The 16,867-nt window shown below is 44.8% G+C and overlaps 1 protein-coding gene across 1 annotated transcript in view; it reads right to left on the bottom strand.

The window, feature by feature from the left end:
* DESI2 (desumoylating isopeptidase 2) overlaps positions 1-10,310 on the bottom strand; it is a 126,405-nt gene extending 116,095 nt beyond the window's left edge. The window contains exon 1 of the mRNA XM_033936493.1: positions 9,801-10,310. Within this exon, the coding sequence (XP_033792384.1) occupies positions 9,801-9,839 (39 nt within the window). The 5' untranslated portion in view covers positions 9,840-10,310. The remainder of the gene's footprint in view (positions 1-9,800) is intronic.
* Positions 10,311-16,867: the final 6,557 nt, after the last annotated feature.

Here is a 16,867-nt window from a genome sequence, read left to right as displayed (position 1 = left end):
GCCATAGAATTTCATTAAATTAGATGATTTCTCTAGCCACTGAACTGACCTAAAACTACTCCAGATCAAATCAGCTGGCACTGCACTATACTCGTGGAGAAACAATGGTATGAACTCTTTAGTGTGTTTATCAAACCGGGATCTTACAGTACAGATTTCTTCTCTAAAATACTGTGCTAATTGCATAGAGGTAGATAGAACATCACGTGGTATTGGAAACTACATTTTCTGTATCAAACAAACTTTACATCAGAGAAAAAAAGCTTTCTAGTATTTATACATACTATCCCTAATTTTACAAGCTGGTATCTCTAAAGATGATGAACTAAAATACTCTTAACTTAAAATAAAAATATATACATAAGTATTATAGACTGTAGGAGGTGAGGGGAGGGCAGTTTCCGATTCGAAACACACCTGTAAAACTGCCCCTCCCCCTCCTTTCCACCAACCTCGGTCATCCATCATCCCTACTGCCTTCAAGCCTTGGTTATTTTCCATTCAGCCTTCACGAGCCTGACACATGTGCCCTGGGTTGTGTCATCAAATCAGTGGAGGAGTGCCCCTGTATATTACGGCTGAAATCAGAAGATGACCCTGTTTTAAATGAAGTATCTCATATGGGTTTTAAATTCTTGTCTTTTGTCCAGGAAAGACAAGAAAGGGGGAGGTTTAGGAATAGTTCAGCATCTCTCTCCAGACCAGATTCAGTTACTGGAAGCATGCCTTCCTTCCTGTTCCCTGATCTCTTCTATAAATCAGAATTTTCGGTGCTGTTACCATAAAGGTAAGTGGCTATTTGTATTTTTAAGAAAGCTGAATGAGAAATGTTTATGAAAGTCATGTTAAAGGTGCTACTTTTCACAAGTTTAAAGCTTGGAATCATCTGTAAAAAAAAAAAATAGATTATGGGAAATTTTTAAAATAAAAGTATGTCTGAAGTCTACGTCAAAACCTACTCAATTTTCTCTCTAGGATCAGTTTTACCCTCTACTCCCTAAGAATAGAATGCTCAACCTAGATTGTGCTCTTAGGGCTCCTTTTACGAAGGTGTGCTAGTGTTTTTAGTGCGCACTAGCCGAAAAATCATCGCCTGCTCAAGAGGAGGCGGTAGTGGCTAGCGCGCATGCTATTCCGCACGTTAAGGCCCCAACGTGCCTTCGTAAAAGGAGCCCTTAGTTGCTCAGTACACCATTAAACCATTAACAACCTGTTTGTTAGAAGGCTTCAATGAGATAAATCCACCCTGTGGTGTAATACAACTTAATATAATCTGTAAACTCTTTCAGCAGTGGTAACTCTAAGTATGGTTTACAGAGTGACTATTTGGAAACATTATATGAACACAGATTCAAAATTTCAAAAAGCTCATAATGAAAACTTGTAAAAGCTCAAAGAATCCATGCAGCTTCTGACACCCAAATTAAGATATACAGAGGAAAAATGGGTATATTTTCTTACATTAGAATCACTTGCCAACATCAGGCTGGCGCAAGCAGCAGACAGGAGATGTTGCTTGCTGCCGATGAAGATTTGAGCAGGTACCCTGGGGATGGTTGGGGCGCTGTGAGCACGGTAGGGTAGAATACAAGAGGGCCCCTGGTAAAACAGCAGATACAGAATTCGTGGATATGGGTGCCCTCCTGTATTTAAACAAAAAGGCAACGGAACCTGTAAAACCCCCTAGCCATCAACACTACTTCATTCTTAATTTGAGGAGTCTGGTTAACATGGAGGCATGCCTATAAATTTAATTTCAGTTTCGGGCATATGATTAGTGGGGAAGATAGAAGACAGAAATAAAATTAAAGACATATTGGTATCCATATTAATTTGGAGCGTTATATTTAAATTAAATTGCTTTTAGGCAATACATATTCTAGTGGAGGGGTCCTTGGGTATGTACCCGTATTTTCACGCATATAATGCGCGCGTTATACGCGTTTTTACCTACCGCGCATACCCCTCGCGCGTTATATGCGTGAGCGCGGTATACAAAAGTTTTTAAACATAGTTCCCACCCCGCCCGACGCCCGATTCACCCCCCCAGCAGGACCGCTCGCACCCCCACCCCGAACGACCGCTCGCACGCGCTCCCACCCGCACCCGCATCCACGATCGGAGCAAGAGGGAGCCCAAGCCCTCTTGCCCGGCCGACTCCCCGACGTCCGATACATCCCCCCCCCGGCAGGACCACTCGCACCCCCACCCCGAACGACCGCTCGCACGCGCTCCCACTCGCACCCGCATCCACGATCGGAGCAAGAGGGAGCCCAAGCCCTCTTGCCCGGCCGACTCCCCGACGTCCGATACACCCCCCCCCCCGGCAGGACCACTCGCACCCCCACCCCGAAGGACCGCCGACTTCCCGACAATATTGGGCCAGAAGGGAGCCCAAACCCTCCTGGCCACGGCGACCCCCTAACCCCACCCCGCACTACATTACGGGCAGGAGAGATCCCAGGCCCTCCTGCCCTCGACGCAAACACCCCTCCCCCCAACGACCGCCCCCCCCCAAGAACCTCCGACCGCCCCCCCAGCCGACCCGCGACCCCCCTGGCGACCCCCACGACCCCCCACCCCCCTTCCCCGTACCTTTGGTAGTTGGCCGGACAGACGGGAGCCAAACCCGCCTGTCCGGCAGGCAGCCAACGAAGGAATGAGGCCGGATTGGCCCATCCGTCCTAAAGCTCCGCCTACTGGTGGGGCCTAAGGCGCGTGGGCCAATCAGAATAGGCCCTGGAGCCTTAGGTCCCACCTGGGGGCGCGGCCTGAGGCACATGGTGGGACCTAAGGCTCCAGGGCCTATTCTGATTGGCCCACGCGCCTTAGGCCCCACCAGTAGGCGGAGCTTTAGGACAGATGGGCCAATCCGGCCTCATTCCTTCGTTGGCTGCCTGCCGGACAGGCGGGTTTGGCTCCCGTCTGTCCGGCCAACTACCAAAGGTACGGGGAAGGGGGGTGGGGGGGTCGTGGGGGTCGGCCAGGGGGGTCGCGGGTCGGCTGGGGGGGCGGTCGGAGGTTCTTGGGGGGGGCGGTCGTTGGGGGGGGGAGGGGGGTTTGCGTCGAGGGCAGGAGGGCCTGGGATCCCTCCTGCCCGTAATGTAGTGCGGGGTGGGGTTAGGGGGTCGCCGTGGCCAGGAGGGTTTGGGCTCCCTTCTGGCCCAACTACACAAAGGTACGGGGAAGGCGGGTGGGGGTGTCGTGGGAGTCGGCCAGGGGGGTCGCGGGTCGGCTGGGGGACGGGCGGAGATTCTTGGGGGGGGGGCGGTCGTTGGGGGGAGGGGGTTTGCGTCGAGGGCAGGAGGGCCTGGGATCCCTCCTGCCCGTAATGTAGTGCGGGGTGGGGTTAGGGGGTCGCCGTGGCCAGGAGGGTTTGGGCTCCCTCCTGGCCCGATATTGTTGGGGAGTCGGCGGTCCTTCGGGGTGGGGGTGCGAGTGGTCCTGCCGGGGGGGGGGGGATGTATCGGACGTCGGGGGGGGGCATCAGGCTTTCAGGATGGGGACAGACCTTCAAGGGGGGACAGGACTTCAAGGGGGGACAGTGCACGGAAAGTCAGGGGGGGTGAACGGAGAGTCGGGACAGCGCACGGAAAGTCAGGGCAGTGCACGGAAGTCAGGGGGGGTGAACGGAGAGTCGGGACAGCGCACGGAAAGTCAGGGCGGGCGAAAGGAGCGTCGGGCATCATGCGCGGTATACCCGTGAGCGCGGTATACAAAAGTTTTTGTACATATCATCGTGATTTCTGCGCGCTATACCCGTGTGCGCGTTTTACACGGGTGCGTGTTATTTGCGTGAAAATACGGTACATATATTTCAAAGATTAATTTAATACTGCTAAAGTAATTTATTGGAGGGGGATTCTTATAAATTTGTGTGAGCAATTTCATTGATTAATATGTTAAGAAATGAATTTAATCATAATTCACAGAATCCATATAATAAAACTTAAAAAGGGAAAGGAAAAAAAAATATCTTCTCAATTTTTATTTTATTTTTTTTAATATCAATGAGAGGAATGAGGAAGAGCTAGAACCTGAAGAGAACAAGTTATGTAACCAAAATTTACTCTGACTGACTAATCTGATGAAATTAAAGAAAATTAGCATCCTCACCTGATTAATCCAGGAGCTGTAAGATATAATAAAACAATCTGTATGGGGGGAGCAATTCAAAGACCCTATAGCCACCATTACCGAGATTCTAAAAGCTGCTTCACTCCCATAACATCCAGCCAATAGTGCTTAGGAAAAGGTATGGAGACAACTATGTCACTGCTCTATATATACCCAAAGGCAAGATCATTGAAGTGGTCAAAGCTATAGCCTCAGAACCCTGAGTTGTGGGTTCAAACCTACGCTGATCCTTGTGACCCTGGGCAAGTCACTTAGTTGTCCCCCCAACTGCCCCAGGTACATTAGATAGATTCCCCTGACTAAAATGTTTGAGTCTATTATATCTGCTCAGCTTTCATCATATTTGGAGAGATTTTCAATACTTTTATCTTGCCAATATGGATTCAGACCTATCTCAGTATCAAATCTCTACTGATCCCATTAATCTCAAAGGTTCAGCAATTGTAATCGCGTAATAAGTTTGCAATTCTGCTACAATGCAATCTATTGGCCTTTTGACGTCGTTCACCACGATATTTTGATTTACCAACTTTCTGAGATAGGTATTGATTCCACAGCCCTGGAATGGTTTTCAAAATTCTTACGATCGCGTTCATATACTGTCAGTATGAATGGCATTATATCATCCCCTTGGAAGTCATCATGCGGAGTCCTGCAGGTATCACCTCTATCACCTATTCTTTTCAATTTCTACACGACAACTTTGAAGCTTTTCTGTTTATCCCCCTATGAAACACTATATATGTATGCAGATATCATCTTTGTTCTCCTTGAGATAACTCGAATCTCAAACCTCGTTGGGAATATAATTGAATGTATAACAAAACTTCAGTCATGGGTCTTTACTGCACAAATGAGGCTGAATGAGTCCAAAACAAAATTACCGTATTTTTCGCTCCATAAGACGCACCTGACCATAAGACGCACACTAGATTTAGAGGTGGAAAACAAGAAAAAAAAATTTTACACAAATTCTCCCTGCCAGGCTCTGGACCCAGACCAACACTCCTTGCCAAGCTCTGCACCCTGTCCCCCCTCTGGTAGTCTAGTAGTAGGCCAGGACAGGGCGGGCAGGGCTCCCCCCCGTACCTTTTTTTTAATCCCAGAAGATGTATCAAGATTGAGGACTGCGAGGCATTCACAGTGCCTGCAGGAGGCCTCCCTTACAGTTACCTTGCAGAAGCAGGAGTCTCAGGCCGTTTGATGTCCATACACTGACTTCAGACAAACTGGTAAGGGAGGTGTCTTGTTAGCCCCCCGGAGCCATTTAACATTGATCGCAGTTGCCGACATCCTTCTCTCAGTCAGCAGCAGCATTGAAGGGCTGCCCTCCCCCGATGGTACCTAGCATGGGCCCTGAGGGGAAGGGGCCGCTGGAGAAGAGTGCAGCGTCAGGGATTTATTAGCCTCCGGAGCTGTGTTTGCCGACTTCTTTTCCTGTCAGTCAGCTGCAGTGGCAAAGGGTTACCCTCCCCCGGAAGTACCTAGCATGGGCCCGGTCTCGGCGCGCTTGTAGCACTTATAGTATGAAGCGAAGCACAGTCAGATTCAAGCTGCTGTCCATAGAGTCTGCCATCAGGAGCGAGCTCTCTGCGCTCTACCTGGGTCGCGCTGCTTTCTGTATGGCTGCCATCAGTTTTTGCGGGACTCGTGAGAACTGGGCAGCCATTCAGAAAGCAGCACGGCCCAGGCAGGAGCACAGAGAACTCGCTCCTGACGGCCGACACACCACTGGACTATTGTAATTCAGTCTATTTAAGCCTGACCAAGAAAAGCCTTCAAAGACTTCAATTGATCCAGAATACTGCAGCCAGGCTGGTCTTTGCAAAAAGTAAATTTGATCATGTCTCTCTGCTTCTGCAAAAAACTTAATTGGCTTCCAATAAGCACCTGCTTAACATTCAAGATCTTGCATGGCATCCTTTCCCCTTTAATTCCCCTGTCTTGGAATTCTGTAAAATCTGGTTATCACCAGATCTACTCAAAAATTTAGTTCAAACAATTTTTTTTATTGATGACAAACAAGCAATGAATTCACAATGCCAATAGTAAATATACATATCCAACCAACAGCATATCATACACAAAACCAACCAGCATCATATCATAGAGGCCAAGTCATCAAAATTTTTATCTTTTACTAAAGGCCCCCCAAAAAATAATCCACTCCCTCCCCCTAACATGAAACACCCCCAACAGAGTTACATCTCCAATCCCCCCCCCCCCCCCCGTAAAACCACACTCCAACGTCCAGGAAATGGTTTCTTAGTCCCCAGACATCACCAAACAATACATTCTAACCCTCCCCCCATCAGCAGCCACCCCAACCCTCGCCTCTCCCCAGATATGCAGCAGAGTATAAGGCTCCTAAGAGCCAAAGCTATACTACAGGCTCTGGGAGACAAAAAGTCCAAATATGTTCCCTAAATCTTCTGAAATCTTTTCTACCGCCTAAAGGTGGCATGTGCTCCCAGAATCTCATAAAGAAACAACTCATGAAACTTATTCCTCCACTCTCAATAAGAAGGGAGTGGGGGAAACCCAATACTACATTATACAAAGTCTACTCAAAAATTAAAATTGTCCTTTCTAATGTCAAAAGACATTATCTACATTGGCAAACTAGGGAAATCTCTACTTTTCAAAATTACTGAGTTGTGGAATAATTGGACTCTTTCCAACTATTTTGAAAACATCTGAAAACTTGGCTATTTTCAAAGTTGTAAATTCCGCTCCTCTCCATACTATTCCAAATTCATATTGTACTATTCTCTTTTCTAAATTTGTAAACCGTGCCGAGATCTATTTTTATAGAAGATGCGGTCCATTCGGAGTGCAGTGTGGGACCAAGCAAGCACACAAAAAAGTGCGGGCCTGCCTCGTGCACCGCTGTGCCTCTGCCACAAGAGAGCAGGGGAACCAAGGCAGGAGCGCAGAAAGCACGCTGGACCACTGGAATGGCAAAAAAAAAAAAAGTACTTTTTTTTTTTTTACTTTCGCTCCTTAAAACGTACCCTTATTTCCACCCCCTTTCTGGGGATGGAAAAAGTGCGTCTTATGGAGCGAAAAATACGGTAAGTTTTTAAATCTTGAAAAACAGAAATAACTTCCTTTATCAGTTTCAGGGCCCCTTTTATAAAGCCACAGTAGTGAGCCCCAGTGTGGTAAATGCAATGAAGTCCATAGGAATTGAAAAAGGCTTTGTCACATTTGCCATGCTGGGGCTCACTACTGCGGCTTTGTAAAACAGACCCTCAGAAATATGTTTTCCATGCTGAAGAGCAATAACTTTGTTTATCATTTCTTCATAGGGAACAACCAAAACTACACAAATTATGAAAAGTTATTACAGTACTACTAATTTGTACAGTGGTACCTGACATACACCAAATCTATGTTTTCCATTTGCAAGGTTCAGTATTACTGAAATGTCAGCAGATAATTACACTGATGTTAAACTACAAATACAGCTTTTCCTCTGCCAGCCCCAGAAAGTGGAACCAGCTCTCTTTGGAATTATAAATGATTTCTGAACCTGCTGCACTTCAAAAAGATTGTAAAGCATGGCTCTTTGTTGCTACTTTTACTATTTGATTTGGTTGTGGTTTAAAATTTACCGATATGTTTTGTGCCATTTATTTTACACTGATAACTGCCTCAGAGCCTCTGTGGAAAAGCAATACATAAAAATGAAAAATAAATAAAAATAGAATATGCAGCACTGTACATACAACACAGAGATTTTCCCTGTTTAACAGGGTTTACAATTTATTCAAGACAAACTAACAGGACAAATAAGAGAGGAGTTTTATTTATTACGCGTCTGCTATGATTAAACAGCACATCAAAAGACTTAAAAATAGCTTCAAAAAGATGGGCTTTTAGCTCGGATTTAAATAGGGCCAGAAATGAAATATGAATTACCAACTCAGGAAGTCTATTCCAGGCATCTGGCACAGCAAGGAAGAGAGTCTGGAGTTGATGGTAGAGAAGGACACAGATAAGAATGGCTGAGTTCCGGAAGAGATAAAGAGGAGAGATACCGAGGAGCTGCACAATAAATTCACTTGTATGTCTAAGAGAAGTTTGAACTGTATAAAGAAACAGATAGGAAGCCAATTAAGTGACTTGAGAAGAGGATTTATGGGGTTACAGTTACACTGAAGGAATATAAAAGTCACACAGAAGAATATTGAATAGGTTGAGCACAGAGAGTTCAGTGGAAGACCTGTAAGGCATAGCTCCCAGTAGTATAGTGTTCTGTTAATCAGGTTTTCTATTCCACCTTTACCTATTCAGTTCAAGGTCAGATTACATTACAACAGGTTGGGTCAGTTACCCAGGAAGTTACAATGGACAGTTTGCCATGGACATTCAATATGGTTGCTGGTACAGGTAGATCAGTATAACTATTAATACAATTAGGTTGTAATTATAAATAGTGGTGATGAAAAGGTGAATAAGAGTTTTGGTAGTGTTCAGAAAGCTGAGGAGACAAACAGAGAAAATGAGAATGGAGAGAAGAAAGGCAGGTTTGGCGGGGGGAGGTAATAAGAAGTTGTCTATGCCACATTCAGTTTCAAATGGCAGCAGGATATACATGCAAAAGCATAGAAGCAGGCTGAGACTTGGACCTGGATTCCAGCTATGGAGAATGACCTGGAGCTGTCAGCATACAAATGGTACTGTAAACAATAGGAGATCAGAGCACCAGGGAACAAAGTTACAGCGTGAGAAGTTGTCCCAAGACACAGGCCCAATACACCAACCGATAAGTGGAATGAATAGCAGTAGAGAAGGCAGCTCCATCAGCATATATATTAAAAGTAGAATGGGAGCGGAAAAAAAAAAAAAAAATCTAGGACAGATGAAGTCACACCATGACTGATACAAAGGTAATACCATCTTTTCCGTTTCATATTTTATTACACAGAAAGCTAAAAACAAATAGTACTTTAATGTAGAAGAGCCAACTTTTCATAATGATTGATAGTTTTAAGTCCAATGGAAGCTACCCATCCCTGGGCACAATCAAAGAGTTTGCTCAATACTGGGGGTGCTCAATATTTGGGTGTGCCCAAGCACCCACAGAGCTGGCTCCTATGTTAAAGGACGTTACAGAATGTCCAAAGTCATGTAGTCGGCGTATACATCTCAGTACTGTGCCAAACAAAGATAAGGACTGCTTTCATTTTTGTCTTCTATCATAAGCAGCCAATACTGTATTTAACACCCTATAAGAAGAGGTTTTCAGGGTACTACCAAGAAGTTTTTCATTGAAATGATTTCACCTTCAAGTGTCTAAAAGAACAACTCTGCCTCTATTTCTTCTCTCTTAAGCCTCTCCCTTACTAGCTTAATAACGTTCCATTGTTTCTACTATCACCGTGGACCCCGTCTCACTTGTTGCATCAGCCGAAAGTCTAGAAAGTGCAATGTCAAGAAGCTCAAAAAGAGAACAGGGACTCATCCTGATCTTTTTACACGTACACACAAAACAGATTTAATAACCTATCATACTGTCCTCCTCCTCTCCCGTCTCAAATTACCAAAACACTCTATTATGCCACTCGCTCACTCTGGTGGTGCTACCCGAGTGCCCTGATGCCGGTAAGCAGCGCTGTTGCCTGCGGGGCCCCTAAAGTTTTAGCGGCTTTCCTCACCATGTCGTACACGTTGAGGATCACGGGCTGGTTGGCCATCCTCCTTCCCCGTGGCTCCTCGGTTCAGTGCACGGTCCTCCTCATCGGCAGAGGTGAGGGGGGGGGGGGGGGACGGAAGAGGCAATCGAGCTCTCAGCAGTAGGGGTGCGCGGCGTTCCGGCCCAGCCCCAGGGCAGCTGCAAAGAGGAGCTCAGGACCCACCATCGCCGCCGCCGCACCGGCTCGAAAGAAGCGGCGCCCCTCTCACCTCAGTGGACCGCAGGAAGCTTCGCCGATAGCCACAGCAGCGAAAGGCTTCCGACTCCTCCCGAGCGTCGGACAAAAACACTTCGGGGGAAACGGAGGAGGAGTCACCCGTGCTCGTCCCCTTCTCTCCCACGCGTCCTACTGTAAAGCAATTGCAGATCGGCGATCGACTACTGTGGTCTGAACGTTAGGAAGAAGGAGGGGAGAACGGCCTTAAATACTTTATTGTGGCGGCCGCGACTGTTTTTTTTTTTGGGGGGGAGGGGTCGGCATGTCCTGCTCCGACTGCCAAGACTATTATTTTGGTGCCGGCATCCAGTTTTTCCGCTCCTAAGAGCTCCTCCCTCTTACAGTGCAGCGGCGATTTATCCTTCTTCCTCTGGGACTCGGCTGCACTGGACACTGGAGGAGGGGGCGCTAGAAAGCAGAACCCTAGGTGGCTCAGCCTCATAAAAACATAAGAATTGCTATACTGGGGTAGACCAAAGGTCCATCAAGCCCAACATCCTGTTTCCCACAGTAACCCAGCTCCCAAGTACCTCCCCACTTCCTACTCGAGGAAATCCTATCTCTTTATTCATGGAGGAGCTGCAGTGCAGTCAACACAATCTGCTCAGCCCATCAACTTTGCCTCTCCCTGAACTGCAGATTTGCCCCAGTCTGAAACTACACCTGAGGAAAGGATGAGAGCAACAAGGCACCCAAGTGAATGAAATCTTGGTTAGGACAACGCACACACGCAAAACCCGTCGGCAGTAGAGGAGCCCTTGCTCCCCACAAACCGAAGAGAGGGGCACGTGAGCTCTCCTGGTCTGGAGGCTGATCTTGAGTCCCTTTACCTGCAGAAAAGAACGCTGCCGCTTTACAAACAAAGAGGCCAGGGAGCCATAGAGCCACCTGCTAACACCAAAGTTAGGTGCCTAGCTTAATTATTTAAAAAGCATGATGGGTGCCAGTAGCAAGCTTGATTGGATTGATAATTGGCTTAAATTAATAGCTTTCTAGGTGCCTAATTTAATAAGCCCGTACCACTTTCAGCCAGGTGCCCAGTCCACTGGGCCTACCAGAAAGTGGGCGTGGTTAAGGACAGATTGTGGGCATGTTTTGCATGTAGATGACTAAATTGGTCTCTAGTCAAGTGCAAAAGGCATATGAGTCTTGAACCAGTGGATTATTCACCTCTACTGGCAAGTTTGTGTGGAAGGTGATCATGGTCTGCCATTGAGACAGATATGGAAGCCACTACTTCCTCTGGATTGGTAGCATGGAATGTTGCTACTATTTGGTTTTTGCCAGGTACTAGTGACCCAGATTGGCTACTGTAAAGACGGGCTACTGGGCTGGATTGACCATTAGTCTGACCCATTAAGGCTATTCTTATGTTCTTAAGGCATAATAATAATAAACTTTATTCTTATATACCACCCCACCATAAAGTTCTAGGTGGTTCACAACAAAGAAGATTGGATATACAAATCATAAGGAAATACAAATAATGAACCAAATATAAAGTAATAAATTTATTGAACAAATAGGTTTTCAATAATTTTCTAAAGAAATAATAAGACTGAGCCAATGGAATAATCTTACCAAACCAAGCGTTCATTTTTCCTACCTGGAAAGCAAGTGTCTTATCCAAGAATCTCTTGTAACAATAAGATTTTATTATCGGATAAGCAAACAAATGATTGACCTGGCTAGGCTTAGTTGACCTATACTGTTCAAAATGAGAGGTAAACTGGAGCTAGACCGAACAATATTTTAAAGCAGATGCAAGCGAATTTAAACATGACTCTTGCCTCAACCACCAACCAATGTAATTGACGGTAATATGGGCTAACATGGTCATATTTTTTCAAACCGAAAATCAGTCGGACTGCTGAGTTCTGAATTACTCTCAGTCTTGAGATGACAGGAGACCTTTTTCCTTTGGGAGACTTTCACAGATTTTGAGACCTTTTTCCTGCTTTTTGCTGAAGTCACGGGCTAAGTACAGACTGGTTTCAGCTCAGATGCTAATGTGTGGCCATGTGAGTGTGTAAGTTTCAATTCCCTGCTGAACAGACTTTTCCTCTCAAGGACAATGAATGTGTTGAAGACAGAAGATGCAACAAATCATGCCATGTCAGCAGGACACTCCATATATGGGCTCCAGGAACTGATAAGAGATGCCAGGCCACAAAAAGGTGGGGGCTAGCTGACGTACTGTTGTACCCTGTACTGATATACCAGTGTGAAGAATGGACAGTTTGAGAAGCAGAAAGTTCAAGAAGACATTCCTGTCCTGGCCCTCCATGGAAGAATGAAGGTGTGGACTAAGGGTGGGTTAGATAGGCAGCAGATTTGCTCCAATAAGGGCAGTACACAAACAGAGTTGGAGGTGTGTCTTATAAGACAAAGAAACTTCCTGTATAAAACCCCCATGCTTGGGCAGGGTGTTTAGAGAAGCGTGCCATACTTACAGAAATATGCTGGCACTCTATGATTTTTTTTCTCTCCATTGTATATGTCCAGACTGATTTATTTCTGATTTGCCAATGCTACTATAATACTTTTATTACTAGAATAAAAAGTGATCGGTTTTGGAATATACAATGTAAGTCTGTGTTTTCCTTCACAAGGGATCTCCAGTGAAGTAAAATAAGCAGCATATACTTCAGTGTTTTGAGAATTTTTTTAGGAGATCCCAAATAGATTATGTTACAATAATCAAGGATAGACAAGATTGTACTAGTAATTTAAAGGATGCTATTTCAAAGTATTTCTTAACTAGTGTTTAAGCCCGTTATATTAACGAGTGCTAGAATAGATGTCTGTCTGTCTTTCTTTTTTTCTGTCTCTTTACCTGCCCCTGTCTCTTTCTTCCTTTCTTTCTGTCTCTCTCCCGCTATTTATCTTTCTTTCTTTGTCTCTTTCCCTGCCCCATCTATCTTTTTTCTTTCTGTCTTTCTCCCTGCCCTGTCTTTTTTTCTTTTTCTTTCTTTACCTACCCCCTGTCTTTCTTCCTTTCTTTCTGTCTCTCTCCCTCCTGCTTTCCCCTCCCTCCCCTTTCTTTCTGTCTCTCCCTCCTTCTTTCTTTCTCTTTCTTTCTGTCTTTCTCCCTGTCCCTTGTATCTTTTTTTCTTTCTTTCTGTCTTCCTGCCCCATCTATCTTTCTTTCTCTCCCTGCCCCGTCTATCTTTTTTTATTTCTCTCCCTGCCCCGTCTATCTTTTTTCTCTTTCTTTTTCTCTCTTCCTGCGCCCTGTCTCTTTCTTCCTTTCTTTCTGTCTCTCTCCCTCCCACTGTCTATCTTTCTTTCTTTCTTTCTCTCTTCCTCCCGCTCTTTCTTTCTGCCAAAACCCTCACTGAGGCCGCCTTCCACCTGTGCCAGCTAAGGGATCCCTTGCCCTTTCCTCAATCCTACTGTGGCCAGCTGCCCGCACATACCTGCCCAGCTACACAGCAGGCAAACGCGTCCCGTCTCCCCTCTGGACCCCGTTTGCTCACCCTTGGTGCTGGATCGCCACCTGATGCTGTAGCCTCTAGTGTGAAAACTGGTGCCTCATGCGTCTCCGCCATCTTTCTATCCAGCACCTTCTGCTTGTCCTTCGCGGTTTAGGGCAGTTTAGCTGCCATAGCACGCTTACCGCTAGAAATGGTTTGCTGCGGCAGACTCAGTGAAGTGAGGACTACAAAATCCACAGTTACAATCCCAGCTCTGATAAGTTTTCTGTAGGCTAAGATAGCAAGATATGTCAGCAAAGCCCGGAACTGCTGAGATGCACATCCGGTTAGCTTCTAAGCAGGGTAATCTGACCTAAGCGAGCCCTAAAGTGACAGTCCCATCTGGGGTGCCACTTGAGCAGCTAATGCTGCTCTTAGGTGTTCAGGAATAATGACAATGATGCAAATATTTCCAACCATATATTTTTTTTATTAATATCAGCGCAATGTTCAAGAGGCATTTGCATCAGAAGTTTGTTGCAGACGCACAAAATATGGCATTTCTGGCAACCAACTCGACTCTATACTAGTTGTGCATTCATATATACCTTACATGACAACATCCCTTCACTAACATCTAACTGGTCAAAATATTTGCTTCCATATAAGGCTTGCTTCTATACCTTCATATGGGGGCGTGTCACAAAAGCATTCCTAAAAATTATATTCTTATACCTAAAAAGTTACATTCTTATACTAAGCTTACATGATTTATAAAGAAAAATTCAAAAACAAATATTGGAATATACTCACAAAAGATAATCCATACACAAAGCTTTAAACCCTTTCTATTACAGTCAGCCTGCATTTCTGCTAGCAACATATGCTGAAAAGTCTTTGGTCCCTTGTCAGAACAGAAGAAAAAAGGGCTACTCTCCCCCCCCCCCCCCAGAGTTCCACAGAGTAGAGGGAATTGCCTAGCTTAAAGGTCAGAGAGGTCAAACTGCAGATGTTGTCTTCTCAGGATTTCTTCAGGTTTAAAATATATCAAAATACAATTTTCAAAGTAAAATATATATTCTAATCTACAGTTGTTACCTGAAGCTGCATAAGTAAATTCCTAGTGTATAGTTTTGATGGCTTACTAAAATGTACTAAAACTTAATTCTGGATTTATACAATACTACACATGTGTATCCAATTAGTGTTTCATGCTGCAAAATCAGGGCCTCTTGGAATGTGAGGCAACCAGGTCAAAGGCCAACCCCTGTCTGCCTATAACATCCCTAGGGAGCTCTCTAGACCAGACTGGACACACATTTGAACAATGAAACCTTATGAAACTTAAGCTTTGCCATCTGGAGTAAATTTGCTATGGCGCTTATCAATCACACTAATGTCCTAAACTGCATTTCTCCTCCTTCAAGCACACAGCACATGTGGGTTTTCCAAATCAATAAGATAATTTCCCATCCTTTGCCTCCCTGATTGTGAATATTCTGGTTTACATTACATTACATTAGTGATTTCTATTCCGCTTGTGCCTTGCGGTTCTAAGCGGATTACAAATTAGAAGTCTGGACATTTCCAGGAGCATTACAGTACAAAGTAGCAAGTTACAATTGTTAGTCTGGTCATTTCCAGTAGAATTATAAAGTAAAGAGTAAGGGGTAAATTCTCTATTAGTACGTCTAACTTAGGCGTGCTTTAGACGTCCGGTAAACGTAATTGGCAATTAACGGTATTTAGGCGTGCGGTAGACGTCCCTACAACCTCTTCGCGCAAATTAGACGCAGGTTTTAGACGTGGGTACGGTTTTTTTTTTTTTTTGTTTTTTAAATTATACTTTATTTATACTCTTTATTATCACACATCCAGCATTGTAAGTATAGGATGATGAAAACCATAACTAAAACACAGTATACCATTTTGTAAACTATATATTAGTTAATCTAGCAGAGAACACTTCCGTGTTGTATCTTTTTCCTCTAGGATATCAGAATTGTACAGTTTACCATTAATACAAGGAAAAAAAATATGTTATGTTTCAAAGGAGAACTAGAAGATGAAACGTACCGAGTGGGTGTTGAACTTACATTATCAGTATGGAAGGTGGGAACCGGTAGATGTGTGCTACACAGAAAGCTGTACAGGAATGTCATACTCACCTCCTATTAGAAGTGGAAAGGATAGGACTTTGAACACCATATAGACTTTTTATAAACTTCGTTTAACTTCCACAAAGACTGGCAGGAAAGGCACCCTAAGTCATCCAATAAGCTTTCTCTCGATTTCCCAGAGACATTATTTCAGAGAGGATAGTTTAGAAGTGATATCTTGCTCGAAAGAACACTCTCCTGGTCTTAAAACATTGCAACAATCAGCTCATTCTTCACAACAAGAAACAAAACACAGATTAAACATGAATGTGGCTTCCAGTTCACAGGAAGAGGAAGTAGCAAGCAGCACAATGCTGATCTCATTGTGACATCATCAAGGTGCACCTGGAATGTAGATATGCCACAAGTAAAAGACAAGCCGGGAGTTGAACTCACAACCTACAGATGATCGATATAGTGCTTTTACTCACTGACCTACACCTGTGTCTCTGGTTCCCTTGTCATAGCATACCTTAGTGATGTGCTAAAGTATACTCTACTTAGCTATCATATCACAGTCAGTTGAGGCAAAAGACTGGTAGCTCAATGGTGTAAAGCACTGTTGTCACGGATGCAACACCCATATTCTTAAGTATGGTTCAATAAATGTAATACAGAGTAAAAATTATGCTGTTTATTTTATCAAACCCAAGCTCAACTTTGTAATGTATTGTGTATAGTCTCGCTAATGTGTTTGTGATGAAAATGAGATGCGATAGGTGTATATCCTATATAATAAAACCCTAGTCGCGCATGCGCACATACCTGCGTGCTTCTGTGATCTCTGCTCTGTGATCAGTAGGTCTGTGGCCAGCAGGAGTCCAGATGCAGCAGCCAGGCGACTCCCCCCTCCCCCCCTCACTCACCACCAAAACCACCACCGCCAAAGCCTCCTCCTTCTGCCTAGCCGGGAGGAGGGCTCCGAGTCGCTGAAGACTGTCCCAGATCAGCTTACACGGTCCCTAAAAAATGAACCTTTTCATCTGAGGCGCGAGGCTGCGGTGACCTCCCTCCCCCGGCTCACTAAGGTTTCGTCTTAAGAAATTCAAATGCGTTGTTGAAAACGCAAGTGACTGTTCTCTGTCATCCTAGACACCCCTGCAACACCCCAACAACACACTCCTGCAGCATAAACCCCTCATGTTATAATCAAGTAAAAGACAAGCCAGGAGTTGAACTCACAACCTATGGATGATTAGTACAGCGCGTTTTATTCACTGAGCTACTGAGCTACTTA

Source organism: Geotrypetes seraphini, chromosome 3, assembly GCF_902459505.1.
Source record: "Geotrypetes seraphini chromosome 3, aGeoSer1.1, whole genome shotgun sequence".
In the NCBI taxonomy this organism is placed as follows: Eukaryota; Metazoa; Chordata; class Amphibia; order Gymnophiona; family Dermophiidae; genus Geotrypetes; species Geotrypetes seraphini.
Note: the sequence above shows the minus strand (reverse complement) of the source record. Positions and strands in the feature narration are given on the sequence as shown.